At 43.6% G+C, this 21049-nt stretch overlaps 1 protein-coding gene across 13 annotated transcripts; it reads left to right on the top strand.

The window, feature by feature from the left end:
• Positions 1 to 4013: 4013 nt before the first annotated feature.
• Positions 4014 to 20744, top strand: ZNF140 (zinc finger protein 140). 13 transcript variants are annotated; one of them, XM_012747649.3, is made up of 5 exons: positions 4014 to 4143; positions 4436 to 4488; positions 6396 to 6522; positions 6783 to 6881; positions 18842 to 20744. In XM_012747649.3, the coding sequence occupies exons 2-5, from the start codon at positions 4480 to 4482 to the stop codon at positions 19981 to 19983; spliced, it is 1377 nt and encodes a 458-aa protein (XP_012603103.1). In that variant the 5' UTR covers positions 4014 to 4143; positions 4436 to 4479; the 3' UTR covers positions 19984 to 20744. The 13 variants fall into 13 exon arrangements, with proteins under 13 accessions (XP_012603103.1, XP_075852503.1, XP_075852498.1 ...); XM_075996388.1 differs by having other exon boundaries at positions 6742 to 6881; XM_012747647.3 differs by having other exon boundaries at positions 4020 to 4147.
• Positions 20745 to 21049: the final 305 nt, after the last annotated feature.

The following is a 21049-nucleotide window of genomic DNA, read 5'->3' as shown; positions in this document are numbered from 1 at the left end:
GCGGGGCACCATGGGAGTGGTAGTAGGGGAGGGAACCCTGTGTCCCACGCGGAGCCCGAGGTGCGCTCTGGGAAGTGCAGTCTGAGACCGGCCTGCGTGTGTGGGCGCGGCCGCGGGGCACCCTGGGAGTGGTAGTAGGGGAGGGAACCCTGTGTCCCACGCGGAGCCCGCGGTGCGCTCTGGGAAGTGCAGTCTGAGACCGGCCTGCGTGTGTGGGCGGGGCTGCGGGGCACCCTGGGAGTGATAGTGGGAAAGGAACCCTGTATGCCATGCTCTGAGCCCGCGGTGCGCTCTGGGAAGTGCAGTCTGAGAGCGGCCTTCTGCGTGTGTGGGCGCTGTGGGCGCTGTGGGCGCGTCCGCGGGGCGCCCTGGGAGTGGTAGTAGAGGAGTGAACCCTGTGTCCCACGCGGAGCCCGCGGTGCGCTCTGGGAAGTGCAGTCTGAGACCGGCCTTCTGCGTGTGTGGGCGCGTCCGCGGGGCACCCTGGGAGTGGTAGTAGGGGAGGGAACCCTGTGTCCCACGCGCGGAGCCCGCGGTGCCCTGAGGGAAGTGCAGTCTGAGACCGGCCTGCGTGTGTGGGCGGGGCTGCGGGGCACCCTGGGAGTGATAGTGGGAAAGGAACCGTGTATGCCACGCTCTGAGCCCGCGGTGCGCTCTGGGAAGTGCAGTCTGAGAGCGGCCTTCTGCGTGTGTGGGCGGGTCCGCGGGGCACCCTGGGAGTGGTAGTAGGGGAGTGAACCCTGTCTCCCACGCGGAGCCCGCGGTGCGCTCTGGGAAGTGCAGTCTGAGACCCGCCTTCTGCGTGTGTGGGCGCGTCCGTGGGGCACCCTGGGAGTGGTAGTAGGGGAGGGAACCCTGTGTCCCACGCGGAGCCCGCGGTGCGCTCTGGGAAGTGCAGTCTGAGACCGGCCTTCTGCGTGTGTGGGCGCGTCCGCAGGGCACCCTGGGTGTGGTAGTAGGGGAGGGAACCCTGTGTCCCACGCGGGGCCCGCGGTGCGCTCTGGGAAGTGCAGTCTGAGACCCGCCTTCTGCGTGTGTGGGCGCATCCGCGGGGTACCCTGGGAGTGGTAGTAGGGGAGGGAACCCTGTGTCCCACGCGGAGCCCGCGGTGCGCTCTGGGAAGTGCAGTCTGAGACCCGCCTTCTGCGTGTGTGGGCGCATCCGCGGGGTACCCTGGGAGTGGTAGTAGGGGAGGGAACCCTGTGTCCCACACGGAGCCCGCGGTGCGCTCTGGGAAGTGCAGTCTGAGACCGGCCTTCTGCGTGTGTGGGCGCGTCCGCGGGGCGCCCTGGGAGTGGTAGTAGGGGAGGGAACCCTGTGTCCCACGCGGGGCCCGCGGTGCGCTCTGGGAAGTGCAGTCTGAGAGCGGTCTGCGTGTGTGGGCGCATCCGCGGGGTACCCTGGGAGTGGTAGTAGGGGAGGGAACCCTGTGTCCCACGCGGAGCCCGCAGTGCGCTCTGGGAAGTGCAGTCTGAGACCCGCCTTCTGCGTGTGTGGGCGCGTCCGTGGGGCACCATGGGAGTGGTAGTAGGGGAGGGAACCCTGTTCCCACGCGGAGCCCGCGGTGCGCTCTGGGAAGTGCAGTCTGAGACCCGCCTTCTGCGTGTGTGGGCGCGTCCGCGGGGCGCCCTGGGAGTGGTAGTAGGGGAGGGAACCCTGTATCCCACGCGGAGCCCGCAGTGCGCTCTGGGAAGTGCAGTCTGAGACCGGCCTTCTGCGTGTGTGGGCGCATCCGCGGGGTACCCTGGGAGTGGTAGTAGGGGAGGGAACCCTGTGTCCCACGGGAGCCCGCAGTGGTCTCTGGGAAGTGCAATCTGAGACCGGCCTTCTGCGTGTGTGGGCGCGGCCGCGGGGCACCCTGGGAGTGGTAGTAGGGGAGGGAACCCTGTGTCCCACGCGGGGCCCGCGGTGCGCTCTGGGAAGTGCAGTCTGAGACCGGCCTTCTGCGTGTGTGGGCGCGGCCGCGGGGCACCCTGGGAGTGGTAGTAGGGGAGGGAACCCTGTGTCCCACGCGGAGCCCGCGGTGCGCTCTGGGAAGTGCAGTCTGAGACCGGCGTTCTGCGTGTGTGGGCGCGTCCGCGGGGCACCCTGGGAGTGGTAGTAGGGGAGGGAACCCTGTGTCCCACGCGGAGCCCGCTGTGCGCTCTGGGAAGTGCAGTCTGAGACAGGCCTTCTGTGTGTGTGTGGGCGTGTCCGCGGGGCACCCTGGGAGTGGTAGTAGGGGAGGGAACCCTGTGTCCCACGCGGAGCCCGCGGTGCGCTCTGGGAAGTGCAGTCTGAGACCGGCCTGCGTGTGTGGGCGGGGCTGCGGGGCACCCTGGGAGTGATAGTGGGAAAGGAACCCTGTATGCCATGCTCTGAGCCCGCGGTGCGCTCTGGGAAGTGCAGTCTGAGAGCGGCCTTCTGCGTGTGTGGGCGCTGTGGGCGCTGTGGGCGCGTCCGCGGGGCGCCCTGGGAGTGGTAGTAGAGGAGTGAACCCTGTGTCCCACGCGGAGCCCGCGGTGCGCTCTGGGAAGTGCAGTCTGAGACCGGCCTTCTGCGTGTGTGGGCGCGTCCGCGGGGCACCCTGGGAGTGGTAGTAGGGGAGGGAACCCTGTGTCCCACGCGCGGAGCCCGCGGTGCCCTGAGGGAAGTGCAGTCTGAGACCGGCCTGCGTGTGTGGGCGGGGCTGCGGGGCACCCTGGGAGTGATAGTGGGAAAGGAACCGTGTATGCCACGCTCTGAGCCCGCGGTGCGCTCTGGGAAGTGCAGTCTGAGAGCGGCCTTCTGCGTGTGTGGGCGCGTCCGCGGGGCACCCTGGGAGTGGTAGTAGGGGAGGGAACCCTGTGTCCCACGGGAGCCCGCAGTGGTCTCTGGGAAGTGCAATCTGAGACCGGCCTTCTGCGTGTGTGGGCGCGGCCGCGGGGCACCCTGGGAGTGGTAGTAGGGGAGGGAACCCTGTGTCCCACGCGGAGCCCGCGGTGCGCTCTGGGAAGTGCAGTCTGAGACCGGCCTTCTGCGTGTGTGGGCGCGGCCGCGGGGCGCCCTGGGAGTGGTAGTAGGGGAGGGAACCCTGTGTCCCACGCTCTGAGCCCGCGGTGCGCTCTGGGAAGTGCAGTCTGAGACCGGCCTTCTGCGTGTGTGGGCGCGTCCGCGGGGCACCCTGGGAGTGGTAGTAGGGGAGGGAACCCTGTGTCCCACGGGAGCCCGCAGTGGTCTCTGGGAAGTGCAATCTGAGACCGGCCTTCTGCGTGTGTGGGCGCGTCCGCGGGGCACCCTGGGAGTGGTAGTAGGGGAGGGAACCCTGTGTCCCACGCGGAGCCCGCGGTGCGCTCTGGGAAGTGCAGTCTGAGACCGGCCTTCTGCGTGTGTGGGCGCGGCCGCGGGGCGCCCTGGGAGTGGTAGTAGGGGAGGGAACCCTGTGTCCCACGCGGAGCCCGCCGTGCGCTCTGGGAAGTGCAGTCTGAGACTGGCGTTTTGCGTGTGTGGGCGCGTCTGCGGGGCGCCCTGGGAGTGGTAGTAGGGGAGGGAACCCTGTGTCCCACGCGGAGCCCGCGGTGCGCTCTGGGAAGTGCAGTCTGAGACCGGCCTTCTGCGTGTGTGGGCGCGGCCGCGGGGCGCCCTGGGAGTGGTAGTAGGGGAGGGAACCCTGTGTCCCACGCGGAGCCCGCGGTGCGCTCTGGGAAGTGCAGTCTGAGACCGGCCTTCTGCGTGTGTGGGCGCGTCCGCGGGGCGCCCTGGGAGTGGTAGTAGGGGAGGGAACCCTGTTCCCACGCGGAGCCCGCAGTGGTCTCTGGGAAGTGCAGTCTGAGAGCGGCCTTCTGTGTGTGTGTGTGTGGGCGCGTCCGCAGGGCACCCTGGGAGTGGTAGTAGAGGAGGGAACCCTGTGTCCCTGGCGGAGCCCGCGGTGCGCTCTGGGAAATGCAGTCTGAGACTGGCGTTTTGCGTGTGTGGGCGTGGCCGCCAGGCATCCTGGGAGTCGTAGTGAAAATGAAACGGCGTTTCTGACACGCACGGAGGCCGCGGTGGTCTTCGGGAAGTGTAGTTGTCCGACGCTAGCGGCCTGTTGGGTTCGTCCCTGGGGTTCTGGAAGGCGCAGTTCCAGCGAAGCCCGCGGCGGAGCCTTGTGGGCGGAGCCGAGAGTCGGGCCACGGAGCACCCGAGGCAGGTAAAGGGGTCCGCCCGGTGCTACGGGAGCCCGTCCGGAGCCCGGAAGCCCTTCGCGTAAAGCGCAGCAGAAACATCCCTGCACTGGCCACGGTTACGCGAGGAGGTGCTGGGCATGCAGGTCAGGGTTCCGGGCCCGGAGCCCCGGCGGTGCAGGAGGGAACGGTCCCTCCGGGCCCTGGCTGTGGCGAGGCCGGGAGCGGGAGGCGACGGGACTCCCCAGCTGGGCTCCGTGGCTGGGCTCGGCCCCGCTGGCCTGTTGGCTCAGGGCGCCTTTCTCCCCCGCCAGGTCCGCCGTTTTACAGTTGGTCTCCGCGACCCCTTCTGTGAGCCATGGCTCAGGTATGCTGATATTTCCTCTCTTCGTACCGTGTTTTTCAGGATTTGGAGACATAGTCTTTCTTTCTCCTGAAACTACGTGCTTGACAGAACCCCAAGACCCTATCCCCATTCTTTCTCTTTAGGGGTTTCTTATGTTTTATGGTGAGCGGGTAGGGTGTCAGTTGCTACATTGCCTCCTCTTTTCTCCAGTTGTTAGAACGAAGAGTATTTTTTTTTTTTTTTTTTTTTTGAGACAGAGTCTCACTTTGTTGCCCAGGCTAGAATGAGTGCCCTGGCGTCAGCCTAGCTCACGGCAACCTCAAACTCCTGGGCTCAAGCAATCCTCCTGCCTCAGCCTCCCAAGTAGCTGGGACTACAGGCATGTGCCACCGTGCCCGGCTAATTTTTTCTATATATGTATTAGCTGGCCAATTAATTTGTTTCTATTTATAGTAGAGACGGGGTCTCGCTCTTGCTCAGGCTGGTTTCGAACTCCTGACCTCGAGCAATCCGCCCGCCTCGGCCTCCCAGAGTGCTAGGATTACAGGCGTGAGCCACCGTGCCCGGCCTGAACGAAGAGTATTTTACTTTATGTTGTTCACTCTAGCCGCCCTTCATTTGTTTATTCAACTTTATATTTTGCCGAGCATTTATTTTCAGCACCCATATCAGTGGTTCTCACAGTGTGAAGATTCTTGAGCCCTACCTTAAATCTTCTGAATCAGAAACTTCGGGTCTGTGGCCTAGCAGTCGGTGTTTTTACAGTCTCTCCAAGTGATTCTAACGCATGACGCATCCTGTGTCTTGGGGATTCAACAGTGAGCAAAACAAAATCTCCGAACTCACTTTTCAAACATAACATTAAATTCCTTTAGCAAGGAACATTGATTATTTTTATTCTAATTAGTGCTAAATGCTTGGCTGGTAATTGTGCTTCACAGAGGTAGGGATAACAAGGCCAATCATTCCAAATGAGTCTCTGATTTTGAGCTCCCCTTCTTTGTCCTACCTTTTGTCATACTCATTTCCAAATCCAGAGGCTGAGGTTTGCTAGGAAATCCAATTTCCATCTCTGCCACAGATCTCACTATTTACTGTAGGAATGAGTTTCCTTTATTAGTCAACAATCTTTTACCACTTTTTTTTTTAACTTGAAAACTATAAAATATAACTCTACCACACATATGGGGTTGCTACTAGTTTGGGATCTTTTAAATTCCCATTCATGCCTTATATTAATGGTTATGTCAATCACTCAAGTGGTGTAAAACCAGGCTGCAAAGCAAGAACTTGTTTATTATTCCCCTTAACCCCAAGGGAAAGAGCTTTAGGTTCCATCCTGGGAGGTATTATATTCCCTTCTTGGGAGATCCATGTATTTTATAGCTTATGCTCTTTGTCCTATGGTATTGCTAAACTTACCATTAAGTTTCACAGCTGTTTCTTCATGATTGGGGATGACTGACAAACTTGAGAATGCTTGCTCGTTTTGAAGGGTGCTACAGCAGGTTATTGCCATGAAGAAATTTTAACCAAATTATATTAAAATAGGCTGGTATTTAGGAAAATATACATTGCTTATTAAACATGAAAGAACAGTCATCACTATTCATGAAGTAAGATCTTAAGAATTGTTATAACCAAAGCCAAAAATCCATATTGTGCACATGTATAATCCTTTATCATGAACAAAACTGTAAATTATCTCAGAACAAATCATTTATATTTTTTCTCCTTTTCTCCAATTGTATGACAAAATATGAAAGCTAGGCTCTTAGTTATGTAATCATTACTCAGAATTCTGAAAACTCTCATTGCCTCTGCTTACACACATTGTCCTTCCTGCACAGTGAGACTCATTTCACTTCTTGATAAGGGCCTTTGGGTGCATGGGTGCTAGTTGTGCAGACATCTGTTTGCCATTTCAGGGGTCAGTGACATTCAGAGATGTGGCCATAGACTTCTCCCAGGAGGAGTGGAAATGGCTTCAGCCTGCTCAAAGAGATTTGTACAGGTGTGTAATGTTGGAGAACTATGGCCATCTGGTCTCACTGGGTAAGTATTCCTCATCTCCCTCAAGTCAGAATTTGACCTTTATAATTTCTGTTTTAAATCTTGATTATCTGGCTGAATAATCCCAAGGGAAATATGGAGGTTTTTGTTTTTGTTTTTTTTTTAATTAGTTTTAAAGATGGGGCTTGTAACTGCATCTAATCTTTAGACATTTTTTGTACTTACATCTGACATTTCTTTTCATGACCCTTCTTTTCTTAGGATTCAAGGACTGATTTTGAATTTATTTCATTTTCTGCAAGCAGGTCTTTCCATTTCTAAGCCAGATGTGGTTTCCTTATTGGAACAAGGGAAAGAGCCTTGGCTCAGGAGAGGGGATGTGAGAAGAGATCTGTTTTCAGGTGAGTGAGTTAGAAGCTGGTAGGGAAAATTTTTTAAAATACCCAGTTAGTCAATTAGAAACCAGTAGCACTTTCTTTTCATATGCTGGTTGAAATTTTTTTCTTAAGATACCAGAGAAGTGGAGACCATAAGTCTCACCCACAACTCTATAAAGGACCATTTGAAACCCAATTCACATCTTATACTTTCTACACTTTCTCACAGATAGATAGGTCTTTCTTTCTTTCCATTGTTAGGTCTGTCTGGTCTCTGAATTTTGTTTCTTTTTGTTTCCACCCTTTCTTCAAATTGGCATATGTTTCTATTGTCCAAATAAAAGGTGTATATACTTTTTACAGTGCTGTTTTATTTAATCATCTTGGAAAGATTAATTCATTACTCTTTGATTAATTCATGTATTCATTGATTTACATATTGTATTAACAATAGTTACTGAAATTTTAATTTTGTCAGACTTTCTCAGGTGCTACAGAGTCTAGAGGGCATACAAAAGTTTAATAACTCTCAAGGGATTTTTGTTCTAGTGATATGACTCTAAATAACTTGTGTTAGATATGCTCAAATTAACAGTTCAGCAGTGAGAGAAAAGGAATTTCTTGTTGATGTTTTAGGCCTAGATAATTTGGATAGGTATAGTAGTAATAGAAACATAAAACACAAGAAAAGGTTAGTTTTGGAGAACAGGGGATGAATTAGTTTGAAAAGTGTGAGTAGAGGATATTTCCAAGCGAAAATGTGCAACAGACTGTTGGAATATATCTTAGAATAAAATTCAGGTTAGAGATGTAGATGTGGGAATCTTACATTAAACAAAAATTGAAGCTATAAGATTGAATGAGAAGTAGAAGTACTCTGAAAACCTTCACCTTTGGTTGACAATGGAACTGCTGGCAATATTCTTTAAAAATAAATATCGCCATGGCCTACCCCTGCAGAAGATGCTGACATGGAAGATCTATGGAGCCTAAATATATGTATGTGTGAAAACTTATAAAGAAACAGAAAAGTTCTGTAGTTGATACAGAAGCAAATGTCTGATGGAGGTATACTGACCTTTAAAGAGTGGTCCCACTGAGAGAAAAGAAAGATTGTCTATGTTTAGGAAGCAGGAGCTCAGAAGGACTGATTAGGGAACAGGAGACCTGTGCCATGAAAACAGCTCTTGCTTTAAGGAGAGTGGTGGTAGTTAATATCAAATGCTACAGGGACCCCTAGGAGGATGTAGAGAAGGATTTGGAAAGAAGGTACTAATGTAGACTCAAGTCATAAGGTGGATCAAGTGCAAGGAAACTTCATTTAAGTATGAGTTAAAGAAGAAAAGTGTCCTTTTCTAGATTAAAAAAATAAAACCAATAAAACCAGGTACAAGGGAAGTGAGAAAAAGGAAAACATGGAAAAATTACCTCTAATTCCACTACTTTAATAATACAGGTTTTGCAATTTTCATATATTTCTTCCAGTATCTTATTTTGAAAATTCTTTTTATTGTGAAATATCACACAGACAAAAATAATACATAAACCTAAATGTACAGCTTAACACATTATTAGAAGACAGACAACCATGTAGTCAGTAAACAGAGCACTGCCAGGCCCCTGAGAACCTTCTGTGTGCCCATCCCAGTCCCCCAGCAAAGGTAACCATCCCCTTGCTTTTATGGTAAGGTAACTTCTTTGGTTTTCTTTATAGTTTCATCAGCTGTTTGCATCTATATTTCACTATGGTTTAGGTTTTATGTTTGTGAACTTTTTTATATAGAAGGACTCATAGGATATTTATCATATTGTGATTTGCTTCTCTCAAAATTATTTTTGAAAAGATTTTTTTCATTTTGCATATTGCTGAAGTAGTTTGTTTAACCACTTTGGTACTGTACTCACCATCCGCAAAACCTTGCCCACAGCTGGCATTCATAGTCCGCGTGATAGTTTCTGCTGTGCATTGATAATGCATCTGTTTTGCTCTTGTGTGATGAGGAAAGCTTTAAAGCACTGAAAGCTTGTTTTACTTTACAGGCAGCTTTACTTGTAATGTAAATCAGAATAGATAACATACATATATGTTTTCATTACGTTATTTTAAAATGTTCACAATTTATTTTGATAAATGAAAAATTAAAGTCATATCATGGCTATCGGCTAAAGACAACGCTTGGCTGTGCACCTTCATATCACGGCTGTTGGCTAAAGTCGCTGTGCGCATTCATCTGTGGCTATCGACTATAGTCGACTCTGGTACTAAAGTGGTTAGTTGTACAACTTAAGTATACCACAATTTATCCATTTTACTCTTGAGGGCTTCTTAGGTTGCTTGCAATTTAGAGATATTGCAAACAATGTTATTATTGTACCTGTATTCTGGTACATACTGGCATAGGTTTCTCTGTGACATATTGGATTGGAATTGTTGGATTAGAGGATAATGTATCTCTTTCATTAATGCCAAAATGTTATCTAAAGAGCTTTTACTGACTTAACACTTTCACAAACACAGTGTGTTCCTGGTAGGCATCATAATTTTCTCACCTATCAGAAGGATGTGCAGTGGTAGCTTTTGGGTTAAATTTGCATTTTTAAGATAACTGATGAGGTTGAGCACCTTTTCATGTTTGTTGAATATTTAGACATCCCCATTTGCAAAGTGCATCTTGAATGATTTTGCTCATTTATCTATTGGAGTCTGTCTTTTTCTTATTAATGTGTAAAAGTTATATATTTTGGATATAAATCCTTTGTTTATTACATGTACTGCAAAATCTCTCATAAGTGGCTTATGTTATCCCTGGATAGCCTCTTTTGATGAACAGAAATTCTTATTTTTAGTACAGTCAGATTTATCAATCTTTTCCTTTATGGTTTTTTATTTTTATTTTTTTGACCTGCTTAAGAAATCTTTTTGTACTAAAAGGTTATGAAGACATCTTCCTATATTTTCTTCTTAAAAAAGTCTACTTGTTTTTCCATTCACCTTTAGATCCATGGTTCATTTAAAATTTATTTTTGTATGTCATGTGAATTAGTAGTCAACTTTGATATATTCTGTATGATACCATTTATTGACACATCTGTCCTTTCCCTCACTGTGTGTACAGTTAGCAGCTCTACATTCCTGGTTTAAATTCCACTTGGTGGTGGGACATAATTCTTCTTAGACATTCTTGGATCCAATTTGCTAATAATTTGTTGAGTATTTTTACATCTATGCTTATGAGAGATACTGGCCTGTAATATGTTGACCTCCTAGAATGAGGAAGTAGTCCCGATGCTTCTATCTTCTGAAAGAGATTATAGAGAATTGGTATACTTTTTTCATTAAATAGTTGGTAGAATTCACCAGTGAACTCATCTGGGCCTGGTGCTTTTTGTTTTGAAAAGTTATTAATTATTCATTTGATTTGTTTACTAGACCTAGATCTATTCAGATGCTCTATTTCTTCTTGTGTGAGTTTTGGAAATTTGTGTCTGTCAAGGAATTGATCATTTTATCTATGTCATCAAATTTGGGGGCATAGAATTGTTAATAGTATTCCTTTATTATCCTTTTTTTTTTTTTTTTTTTGAGACAGAGTCTCGCTTTGTTGCCCAGGCTAGAGTGAGTGCCATGGCGTCAGCCTAGCTCACAGCAACCTCAAACTCCTGGGCTCGAGTGATCCTTCTGCCTCAGCCTCCCAAGTAGCTGGGACTACAGGCATGCGCCACCATGCCCAGCTAATTTTATATATATATATATCAGTTGGCCAATTAATTTGTTTCTATTTATAGTAGAGACGGGGTCTCGCTCTTGCTCAGGCTGGTTTTGAACTCCTGACCTTGAGCAATCCGCCCGCCTCGGCCTCCCAAGAGCTAGGATTACAGGCGTGAGCCACAGCGCCCGGCCTTATTATCCTTTTAATGTCCATGGGATCTGTAGTGATGTCTTCCCTTTCTTTGCTGATATTAGTAATGTGTGACATCATTTTTCTTAGCTTATCAATTTTGATCTTTTTAAAGAATGAGCTTGATTTGGTTGATTTTCCCTATTGATGATCTATTTTCAATTTCAATTTTGATTTCTGCTCAAATTTTTAAACATCTTTCCTTCTGCTTACTTTGGATTTAATTTGCTCATTTTTAGTTTCCCAAGATAGAAGCTAGATGATTGATTTTAAATCTTTGTTTACAAGTGTATGCATTCTATGCTATAAATTGGTGTCTAAGCACTGCTTTCACTGCATCCCACAAATTTTGATAAGTTGTGTTTTCTTGTTCATCTCATTCAAAATATTTTAAAATTTCTCTTGACATTTCTTGTTTGTGTTATTCAGAAGTGTATTGTTCAATAGTCAAGTATTTGGGGATTTTTCTAATTATTGATTTCTAGTTTCATTTATTGTCTGAGACCACACATGTGATTCCTTTTTTTAAAATTTGTTAAGGTGTGTTTTATGGTCCAGAATTTAGTCTTTCTTGGTGAATGTTCTATGTGAGCTTGAGAAGAATATATAATCTGTTGTTGGATGAAGTAGTCCCTAGATGTCAGTTATATCATGTTAATTGATGGTCCTTAATAAATTCAACTATCTTCTAATTGATTTTCTACCAGCTAGATCTGTCCATATTTTTTAATCAATTAATTAATTAATTAATTAATTTTTTTTTTTTTGAGACAGAGTCTCGCTTGTTGCCCAGGCTAGAGTGAGTGCCGTGGCGTCAGCCTAGCTCACAGCAACCTCAAACTCCTGGGCTCAAGCAATCCTTCTGCCTCAGCCTCCCAAGTAGCTGGGACTACAGGCATGCGCCACCATGCCCAGCTAATTATATATATATATTAGTTGGCCAATTAATTTCTTTCTATTTATAGTAGAGACGGGGTCTTGCTCTTGCTCAGGCTGGTTTCGAACTCCTGACCTTGAGCAATCCGCCCGCCTCGGCCTCCCAGAGTGCTAGGATTACAGGCTTGAGCCACCGCGCCCGGCCTTAATTTATTTTTTATTTATTTTTTTAAGGCTGGTCAAGTGAAGCAGTGGGAGTAGAGAAGGAATGTCCATTTTTGATAGAGCAGGATTGAAGTCTTCAACTTTAATAGTGGACTCACCTATTTCTCCTTGCAGTTCTATCAGTTTTTGCCTCATGTATAATATTTTGATGCTCTATTGTTAGGCATATGCGCATTAAGGATTTTTATGTTTTCTTGGAGTATTGACCCCTTTATCATTATGCAGTTCCCTTCTTTATCCTTGATAACATTCCTTACTCTGAAGTCTGCTGTCTGAAATTAATTTAGCTACTCCTACTTTCTTTTGATAAGTGTTATATACCTTTCATTTACTTTTAATCTATATGTACCTTCATATTTAAAGTGGATTTCTTGTGGACAGCATATAGTTGGAGCTTGTTTTTTTAATCCACTCTCACAGTCTGAAATAGTTGTGTTTAAACTGTTGACATTTAAAGTGATTATTGATATATTTGGGTTAATAGCCATGAGATTTGTTATTGTTTTCTATTCATTGCCTATTCTTAGTTTTTATTTGTGTCTTCCTCTCTTTTTCTTCCTTTTGTTGTTTTTATTGAATATTTTATGATTTGCTTTTGTAGCATATTGATTACACTTTTTTTAGTGGTTGCCCTAGAATTTGCCCTAGTGTTCAGCTAATCAAAGTCCCCTTTCAAATAATACTATATCACTTCATGTGTAGTATAAGTACCTTATAATATTTCTAATTCTTTTCTGCAGTCTCTTGTATCATTGTTATCATTTATTTTACTTATATATAAGCTGTAATCATTAAATACATTGTTATTATTTTGAATAAACTCTTATCTGTTAGGTCAATTAAGAATAAGAAGAATGAAAGATTTCATTTTACTTTCACTTACTCCTTCTCTAATGCACTTCGTTTCTCTATGTAGATCCAACTTTCTGACCCATATAATTTTCCATAGCTTTGAAGAATTTCTTTTCAAGATTTGCAAAGGAGGTCTACTGGCAACAAATTCCTTTAGTTTTGTGTGTGTGTGTGTGTTTTTTTCTGAGAAAGTCATTTCTCCTTCATCTTTGAAGGTTAATCTCACAGGGTACAGAGTTATGGGTTGATGGTTTTTTTCTCTCAACACTTTAAATATTCCCCCCCACTCTCCTTGCTTTCATGTTTTCTAAGGAGATTCGATATATAATAGCCCCCCCTTATATGTGGGGGACATGTTCCAAGACTCCCAGTGGATGCCTGAAACCATAGATAGTACCGTATCTGATTGCTGTCAATCAGAACACATTTCTGATTGTGTCTTTGACCCACAAATTTAATGTTTTTTCTATCTTTTTTTTTTTTTTTGAGACAGAGTCTTGCTTTGTTGCCCAGGCTAGAGTGAATGCCATGGCGTCAGCCTAGCTCACAGCAACCTCAAACTCCTGGGCTCAAGTGATCCTCCTGCCTCAGCCTCCCGAATAGCTGGGACTACAGGCATGTGCCACCATGCCCGGCTCATTTTTTCTATATATAGTAGTTGGCCAATTAATTTCTTTCTATTTATAGTAGAGATGGGGTCTCACTCTTGCTCAGGCTGGTTTCGAACTCCTGACCTCGAGCAATCCGCCTGCCTCGGCCTCCCAGAGTGCTAGGATTACAGTCATGGGCCACCGCGCCCGGCCTTTTTCCATCTTAACTAAATGCTTACCATGTACTGTGGCTGTAACTTTTGTAGTTTGAGGCGGGACAGCAAAACTATTATAGCATGAATTGCTTTTTTTCTTCCTCACATGAATAGAAGATTCATTCTTACCATAAGCCTTAGCAAGTCAGCATACAATTGTTTTTATCCTTATTGAGAATTTTCATCTCTTCACTTAAAAGAAACATTTTATGATTTTTCTTTGGCATATTCAAATTGTCAGTGTCACTGCTCTTGTGTTTTGAGGCCATTATTAAGTAAAATAAGTGTCTCTTAAACATAATCACTATGATACCACAACAGTTGATCTGATAACTGTGACAGCTACTAAGTGACTAACAGACTAGAAGCATAAATAGGCTGGAAAAAGAAGGATTCATGTCCTGGGTGTGATGTAGTTGAGCAGTGTAAAATATCATCATACTACTGAGAACAGCATGCAATTTAAAACATGAATTATTTCCAGAATTTTCCATTTAAGCTTTTTAATATTTGTGGACTTACTGAAACAGTGAAAAGCAAAACCACAGGACTGCTGTAATTCTTAGCTTTATTCCTTTATAGGTAAGATGGTTTTTTTTCTCTCTGCTTTCAAGATTTCTTTATCTTTTATTGTCTGAAGTTTGAATATGTATACCTAATTGTAGTGATTTTTTTTTTTTTACATTTATCCTACTTGATGTTCTCTAAGCTTTCTAGATGTGTGATTTGGTGTCTGACACTAATTGAGGGAAATTCTCAGTCATTATTACTTCAAGTATTGCTTCTGTTCCTTTTTCTCTTTCTTCTTCTGGTATTCCTATTATTCACATATTACACCTTTTGTAGTTGTCCCACAGTTCTTGAATATCTTGTTCTACTTTTAAAAATCTTTTCTGTCTTTGCTTTTCAGTTTTAGAAGTTTATATTGAGATATCTGTACAGACTACTGATGAGCCCATCAAAGGCATTCTTTATTTCTGTTATAGTATTTTTTATTTATAGCATTTTTGAGTCTTAGAATTTCTGTTTCTCTGCATATATTATCTATCTCCTCTTGCACATTGTGTACCTTTTCCATTAAAACTTCTAGCATAGCAATCATAGTTTTAACAATTCCTGGACTGATAATACCAATATTCCTTCCATATCTGACTCAAGTTCTGATGCTTGTTCAGTCTCTTCAGGCTTTTTTTGTCATTTAGTATACCTCATAATTTTTTGTTGAAAGGTAGGCATGATGTACTGAGTAAAAAGAACTGCAGTAAATAGGCCTTTAATACTGTAGAGGTAAGGTATCAGGGGAGAGGAAGAATTTTATAATCCTAAATTAGGCCTCAGTCTTTTGGTGAGCCTGTGCCCCTGGAATGTAAATGTCACCAGTTCTTCTCAGTTTTTTCCCACCTTAGAAAAGTGAGAAAGGTGGGCCCTACCTTGGGACAACATGGCTATATGGGGCTGGAGTTGGTTTATTCCCTATCCCTATGTGGAGGCTCCAGCTGCCTGGATTTGGGTATTTCCCTTTCCCAAGGCAGGACAGGCTCTGCTAAAACCCCAACAAGTTAGGCTGTGGTAAAATAGTTCCTCCTGAGGGTAGGCCTTGTTGAGAAGAATTAGAATGCTCTAGTGTATTTCAAAAGGTTATTTTCCTTTCCTCTCCACCAGTAGTACAAGGGGATTTTTCTTTGATAGTCACTGTGAGGATCTGGTAGAGCTCCTGGAGGTAAAACTCACAAAAGCCTAGAGGGGCCCATATGACTAGAGTTTTGAACCACTGACTTGTCTGCACTGAGCCTCATCTATTTGTCAGTTATAGTTCAGGCTTTCCTATCGAAGCACTGGCTCCTGAGAGGTTTCTGCTCATTGATTTCTACTTTGGCGAGTTTTGATTCTCTATATCTTCCTGTCTCTCCAGTTTTGGGGGCAGTGGTTTGCCCTATGACTGTACTTCTCTGAGGGATCTTAGAAGAGTTATTGATTTTTCAGTTTGTTTAGCTTTTCACTTCTTGAGACAGAGTAGTGACTTCCAAGCTCTTTACATGTCAGATTGGAAACTGGAAGTCTCCCTGTAACGATTTTTTTAAAAACTTTTATCCATAGTTTCCTTTTTTCAATATTCATACTATATTAAGTACTTCCTGAATGATCTTAAATAACACTGGTGATAGGAGATATTTGGTTTTTTCCCTAAGAACAGCGAATACATCTAAAAATTTTACTTTTTTACATTAGTTGCTGGCTTATTAAAAGAATCCTTTATTGTATTAAGAATGAATCTTAGGCCGGGCGCTGTGGCTCACGCCTGTAATCCTAGCTCTTGGGAGGCCGAGGTGGGCGGATTGCTCAAGGTCAGGAGTTCAAAGCCAGCCTGAGCAAGAGTGAGACCCTGTCTCTACTATAAATAGAAAGAAATTAATTGGCCAACTGATATATATATTAAAAAAAAAAAAATTAGCCAGGCATGGTGGCGCATGCCTGTAGTCCCAGCTACTCGGGAGGCTGAGGCAGAAGGATCACTCGAGCCCAGGAGTTTGAGGTTGCTGTGAGCTAGGCTGATGCCACGGCACTCACTCTAGCCTGGGCAACAAAGCGAGACTCTGTCTCAAAAAAAAAAAGAATGAATCTTTAGGGCCGGGCGTGGTGGCTCACGCCTGTAATCCTAGCACTTTGGGAGGCCGAGGCGGGCGGATTGCTCAAGGTCAGGAGTTCGAAACCAGCCTGAGCGAGACCCTGTCTCTACCAAAAATAGAAATAAATTAATTGACCAACTAAAAATATATATACAAAAAATTAGCCGGGCATGGTGGCTCATGCCTGTAGTCCCAGCTACTCGGGAGGCTGAGGCAGTAGGATCGCTGAGCCCCGGAGATTGAGGTTGCTGTGAGCCAGGCTGATGCCACGGCACTCACTCTAGCCTGGGCAACAAAGTGAGACTCTGTCTTAAAAAAAAAAAAAAAAAAAAGAATGAATCTTTATATCTTTCTAGGCTTTTAATAAATATAAGTACTAAGTTTCATCAAATCCATCTGGCATCTACCAAGAAGAGTATAGGCATAGTAGGTAATGGGAAGACATGAGGTGACTTTGAGGAAGGGAAAATGGAAGAATATATCATTAGCATTCTACTTTCATATGTTAACTTAGATTCTTGATTGATTTTTGCTCTAAGTTTTGTGGAAAACCATATGGAAAATACTATATTAAATCTATACAGTTAACTCCAACAGCTTTTAAGTTTTATTTTATTTTTAATTGACACAATTAATAAGTATATACACTTATGGAGTACAATGTAATGTTTCAATAAGTATATACAACATGTAATTAGCAAATCTGTCACCTCAGACATTTAACATTTCTTTGTGGTAAGAACATTCAAAATCCTCTCTTCTAGCCATTTTGAAGTATACATTATTGTTAACTGTAGTCACCCTAATGTGCAATAGAACATCAGAATTTAACTCTTATCTAACTATAATTTGTATTTATCCAACAGCTTTTTCTACTCTGATTAAATGTACAGGTTCCCTTGGTGTATTTCAGTTCCCAACAAGTTGGTTTGGTGAAGCATTTCTAGATGAAACCTTTCTTAATCTGTTGCAATGGATTTTTATATCTTGTCTCTGGTCTTTTGTAAGGCCAGAGTAAAAGACCAGAGAAAGTTAAATAAACTTCCTTATGTTTTATGTCATTAACTAATGTTTCCTGTGTTCTCTTTCTCCCTATTTATAGTTTCATCTCCTGAAGAGAATTACTCAGTTTATATCCCTAGATACTCAGTAGGTATGAAATTAATTTACAGAAGAGGCAGGAAAGGAATTTAATATTTCCCTGTTATTGAGATCATGATTTTAACAGAACAGCTGTTTCACTGCATCCTTAATCCTAATCTGTCATGTATTTTTGTGTACCTACCATATAGGTATACATCTTGATTCATTACTGAGATAGGTATTAAAGAAATATGATGTCTATTTACTTCTCCTTAATAGCTTATGGTCAGAGTGACAATAACAAATGGTATTTTCCCCTTAAAAAAATAAATGTCAAAGTGTTTAGAGAAAAATGCATTTTTAAATGTTATTGGGAAATGATTTTAAAATTACTTAAAAGTTGCAAGAATAATACAAAGAATACCCACATGCCTTATACCCACATTCACCTTTGCTAATTTGCCTTATCATTTGGTATAGGACTTTTTGTTCTGGAACATTTGAGAATAAGTTGCATATACTTCATGGCTTTTTAGGCCTAAATTCATAAGTGTTCATTTCCTAAGAATAAGGACATGAATGTGTTTTTTAAAAAGTACTTGATACTGTGAAATGCTGTTCCAATTTAAAAGTGATGAAATCTGTTTCTAAAATTCACCTTGGAGAAAATCAGGACTTCTATTTGTCAAAGGCATTTGATGGGAAGGTACTGTTGTACCAAAGATGAGCTTCATAACAGTTAAGAAGGTGCAGTTACTGAGGATCATAGACAGCAGTTTTCAGAGAAACCTTTTTTTCCCATTTAGAATAAATTATTATTATTATTATTTTTTTTTTTGAGACAGAGTCTCGCTTTCTTGCCTAGGCTAGAGTGAGTGCCGTGGCGTCAGCCTAGCTCACAGCAACCTCAATCTCCTGGGCTCAAGTGATCCTCCTGCCTCAGCCTCCCGAGTAGCTGGGACTACAGGCATGTGCCACCATGCCCGGCTGATTTTTATATTATATATATTAGTTGGCCAATTAATTTCTTTCTATTTTTATGGTAGAGACGGGGTCTCGCTCAGGCTGGTTTTGAACTCCTGACCTTGAGCAATCCGCCCGCCTCGGCCTCCCAGAGTGCTAGGATTACAGGCGTGAGCCACCGCGCCCGGCCTTAGAATAAATTATTGTAAGATGTTCCAAAGGCACTAAGTGAACAGAGTCAGACGTCTTTGTGGCACCTGAAGGACACTTGCTGTGTGTTTATTAGCTGCATTGTGATATTGTCATTTTCAGATAGTAACCTATACTTCACAATTACTTTTCTTTCTACTTGTTCCACTTTTCCATCTCCTTCAATTACTTCTATTTAATCTTTTTATTTAATTCACCCATATCTCTATTGATTTGTTCTGAATTTTGGGGCATACTTGTGAAATCAAGAGTCATATTGATTTCAGAAGTAATGAAATCAATATGACTCTTGATTTCACAGTCATATATGACAGCTATGAATGCCATGCAATTGATAAGATTTTTTTCTCTACTTAATTTTCTCATTAAGGGAGGAATGGCTTTATTTTACTTAGTATAGAAAAAAAAAAGGAAACAATTGCTTTGTTTTTTGTTATCTTTCAGTTTCACAGTCAAATGATGAAATCAAAGCATTTTCTCCAAAAAATGTTATTTATGATAACTCATCCCAGTATTTGATAATGGAAAGAATTCTAAGCCAAGGCCCTGTGTATTCCAGTTTCAAAGGAGAGTGGAAATGTGAGGAGGACACTGAGATGCTGCAAGGAAATCAGGGATGTATCAGGCAAGTGACAGTCTCTCATCAAGAAGCCTTGACTCAGCATATGAATATCAATACTGTAGAGAGGCCCTACGGATGCCATGAGTGTGGAAAATCTTTCAGTCGGCGCTTTTCCCTTGTGTTACATCAGAGAACTCATACTGGAGAGAAACCCTACGTGTGTAAGGAATGTGGCAAAACCTTTAGCCAGATCTCAAACCTTGTGAAACATCAGATGATTCATACTGGAAAAAAACCCCATGAGTGTAAGGACTGTAGTAAAACATTCAGTTATCTTTCATTCCTTATTGAACACCAGAGAACACATACTGGGGAGAAACCTTATGAATGTACTGAGTGTGGAAAGGCCTTTAGCCGTGCCTCAAACCTCACTCGACATCAGAGAATTCACATAGGAAAGAAACAATATATATGTAGGAAATGTGGGAAAGCCTTTAGCAGTGGCTCAGAACTCATTCGCCATCAGATTACACATACTGGAGAGAAACCTTATGAATGCATTGAATGTGGGAAGGCATTTCGTCGTTTCTCACACCTTACTCGACATCAAAGCATCCATACAACCAAAACCCCATATGAATGTAATCAATGTAGAAAAGCGTTCCGTTGCCACTCGTTTCTTATTAAACATCAAAGAATTCATGCTGGAGAAAAGCTCTATGAATGTGATGAATGTGGTAAAGTTTTCACTTGGCATGCATCACTTATTCAACATATGAAAATTCATACTGGAGAGAAACCCTATGCATGTGCTGAATGTGACAAAGCCTTCAGTCGGAGCTTTTCCCTCATTCTACATCAAAGAACCCACACCGGGGAGAAACCTTATGTATGTAAGGTATGCAACAAATCCTTCAGCTGGAGCTCAAACCTTGCTAAACATCAGAGAACACATACTCTAGAGAACCCCTATGAATATGAAAATTCATTTAATTTTCACTCATTCCTTACTGAACACCAGTGAATTGACACTATAGAGAAAACTTAAAGTGTATGGGATATTAGAAAACATAATGCCTTACCTTTCCTTCAGAGAACTCTTGGAAAGAAGCCTTATATGAATTTGATGAATGTGAAGAAATGTGGCCCATACCTTATTCAACATCCTGGAGAAAACCCCCAGGAATATGTGAGAAAGCCATTAGTAGCTGCTCATTCTTTTTGCAGTAATAGAAGATGGAATCAGAATTGAGAAGATTCTTATCTGATAATATTGAAAGGACTTCATTTGATAGGATTCCCTTACTCTACATTTGTAAATTCCTATGAGGAAAGAGCACCTATACAATAGATGTGAGAAAGCCAGAGATCAGCCCTCATTCTGCAATCTGTCAGCTCAACCAGGACAGAATGCATGAGTAAGGAATGAGCTTTGCAAAATGTACTTTGGGCATCAGAAAATTCATATGTAAGCAAAGTAATACAAACACAGAAATTGGGAAATGCCTTTATGATGTAATACTTATTACATTTTTAAATACTCTTTAAAGCAATTTTATAAGTGAATGTAGGGTGACTTTCTACACTATTTGAAACCTATATTAGAGAATTATACTGGGGGGAAAACTACCATTGTAATGAATGTAGCAAAACCTTAGATAGCTGAGAAGTCATGATAGATCGAATCTGTGGGAAGATCTCTTATTTTGGGGGAGGGGCAATTGTTTTTTAAGTGAATTCAGAAAAGAAAGTTATGAATAAATCTTTTGTTGTTTAACAAATTAATCATGTATTTGCTGATGTTTTCTACAACATATGATTCTGAAAATGTAACTACCACAATGTCAACATCAATAATGAAGAGTAGTATGCTTTTGTAGAAACAATATAGAAACGTAATTATAGAAGCATTTGTAGGTATCAAGGTTTTAACTTTGAGAGATAGAGTTTGGATTTAAGGTTATGCTAACTCACAGTTATCCTTCAATTTGACCATAGCCATTACTTATACAGTCTGAAATAAGTGTAAATACATTCAAGGAAAAAATGCCAAGGTAGATTTCCTTTTTTCTTCTATGTACAGTGAGAAC

This window comes from Microcebus murinus, chromosome 22, assembly GCF_040939455.1.
Source record: "Microcebus murinus isolate Inina chromosome 22, M.murinus_Inina_mat1.0, whole genome shotgun sequence".
Taxonomy (NCBI): domain Eukaryota; kingdom Metazoa; phylum Chordata; class Mammalia; order Primates; family Cheirogaleidae; genus Microcebus; species Microcebus murinus.
This window is presented reverse-complemented; position numbering and strand designations above follow the sequence as displayed.

Bases quoted from the DNA above. Each gene is read 5' to 3' on its own strand.
- ZNF140 (XM_075996383.1), top strand. From the start codon at position 6,357: ATGGGTGCTAGTTGTGCAGACATCTGTTTGCCATTTCAGGGGTCAGTG. The intron at 6,523-6,782 runs GTAAGTATTCCT...ATTTTCTGCAAG, and splicing joins TGGCCATCTGGTCTCACTGG to CAGGTCTTTCCATTTCTAAG. The intron at 6,882-18,841 runs GTGAGTGAGTTA...GTTATCTTTCAG, and splicing joins GAGAAGAGATCTGTTTTCAG to TTTCACAGTCAAATGATGAA.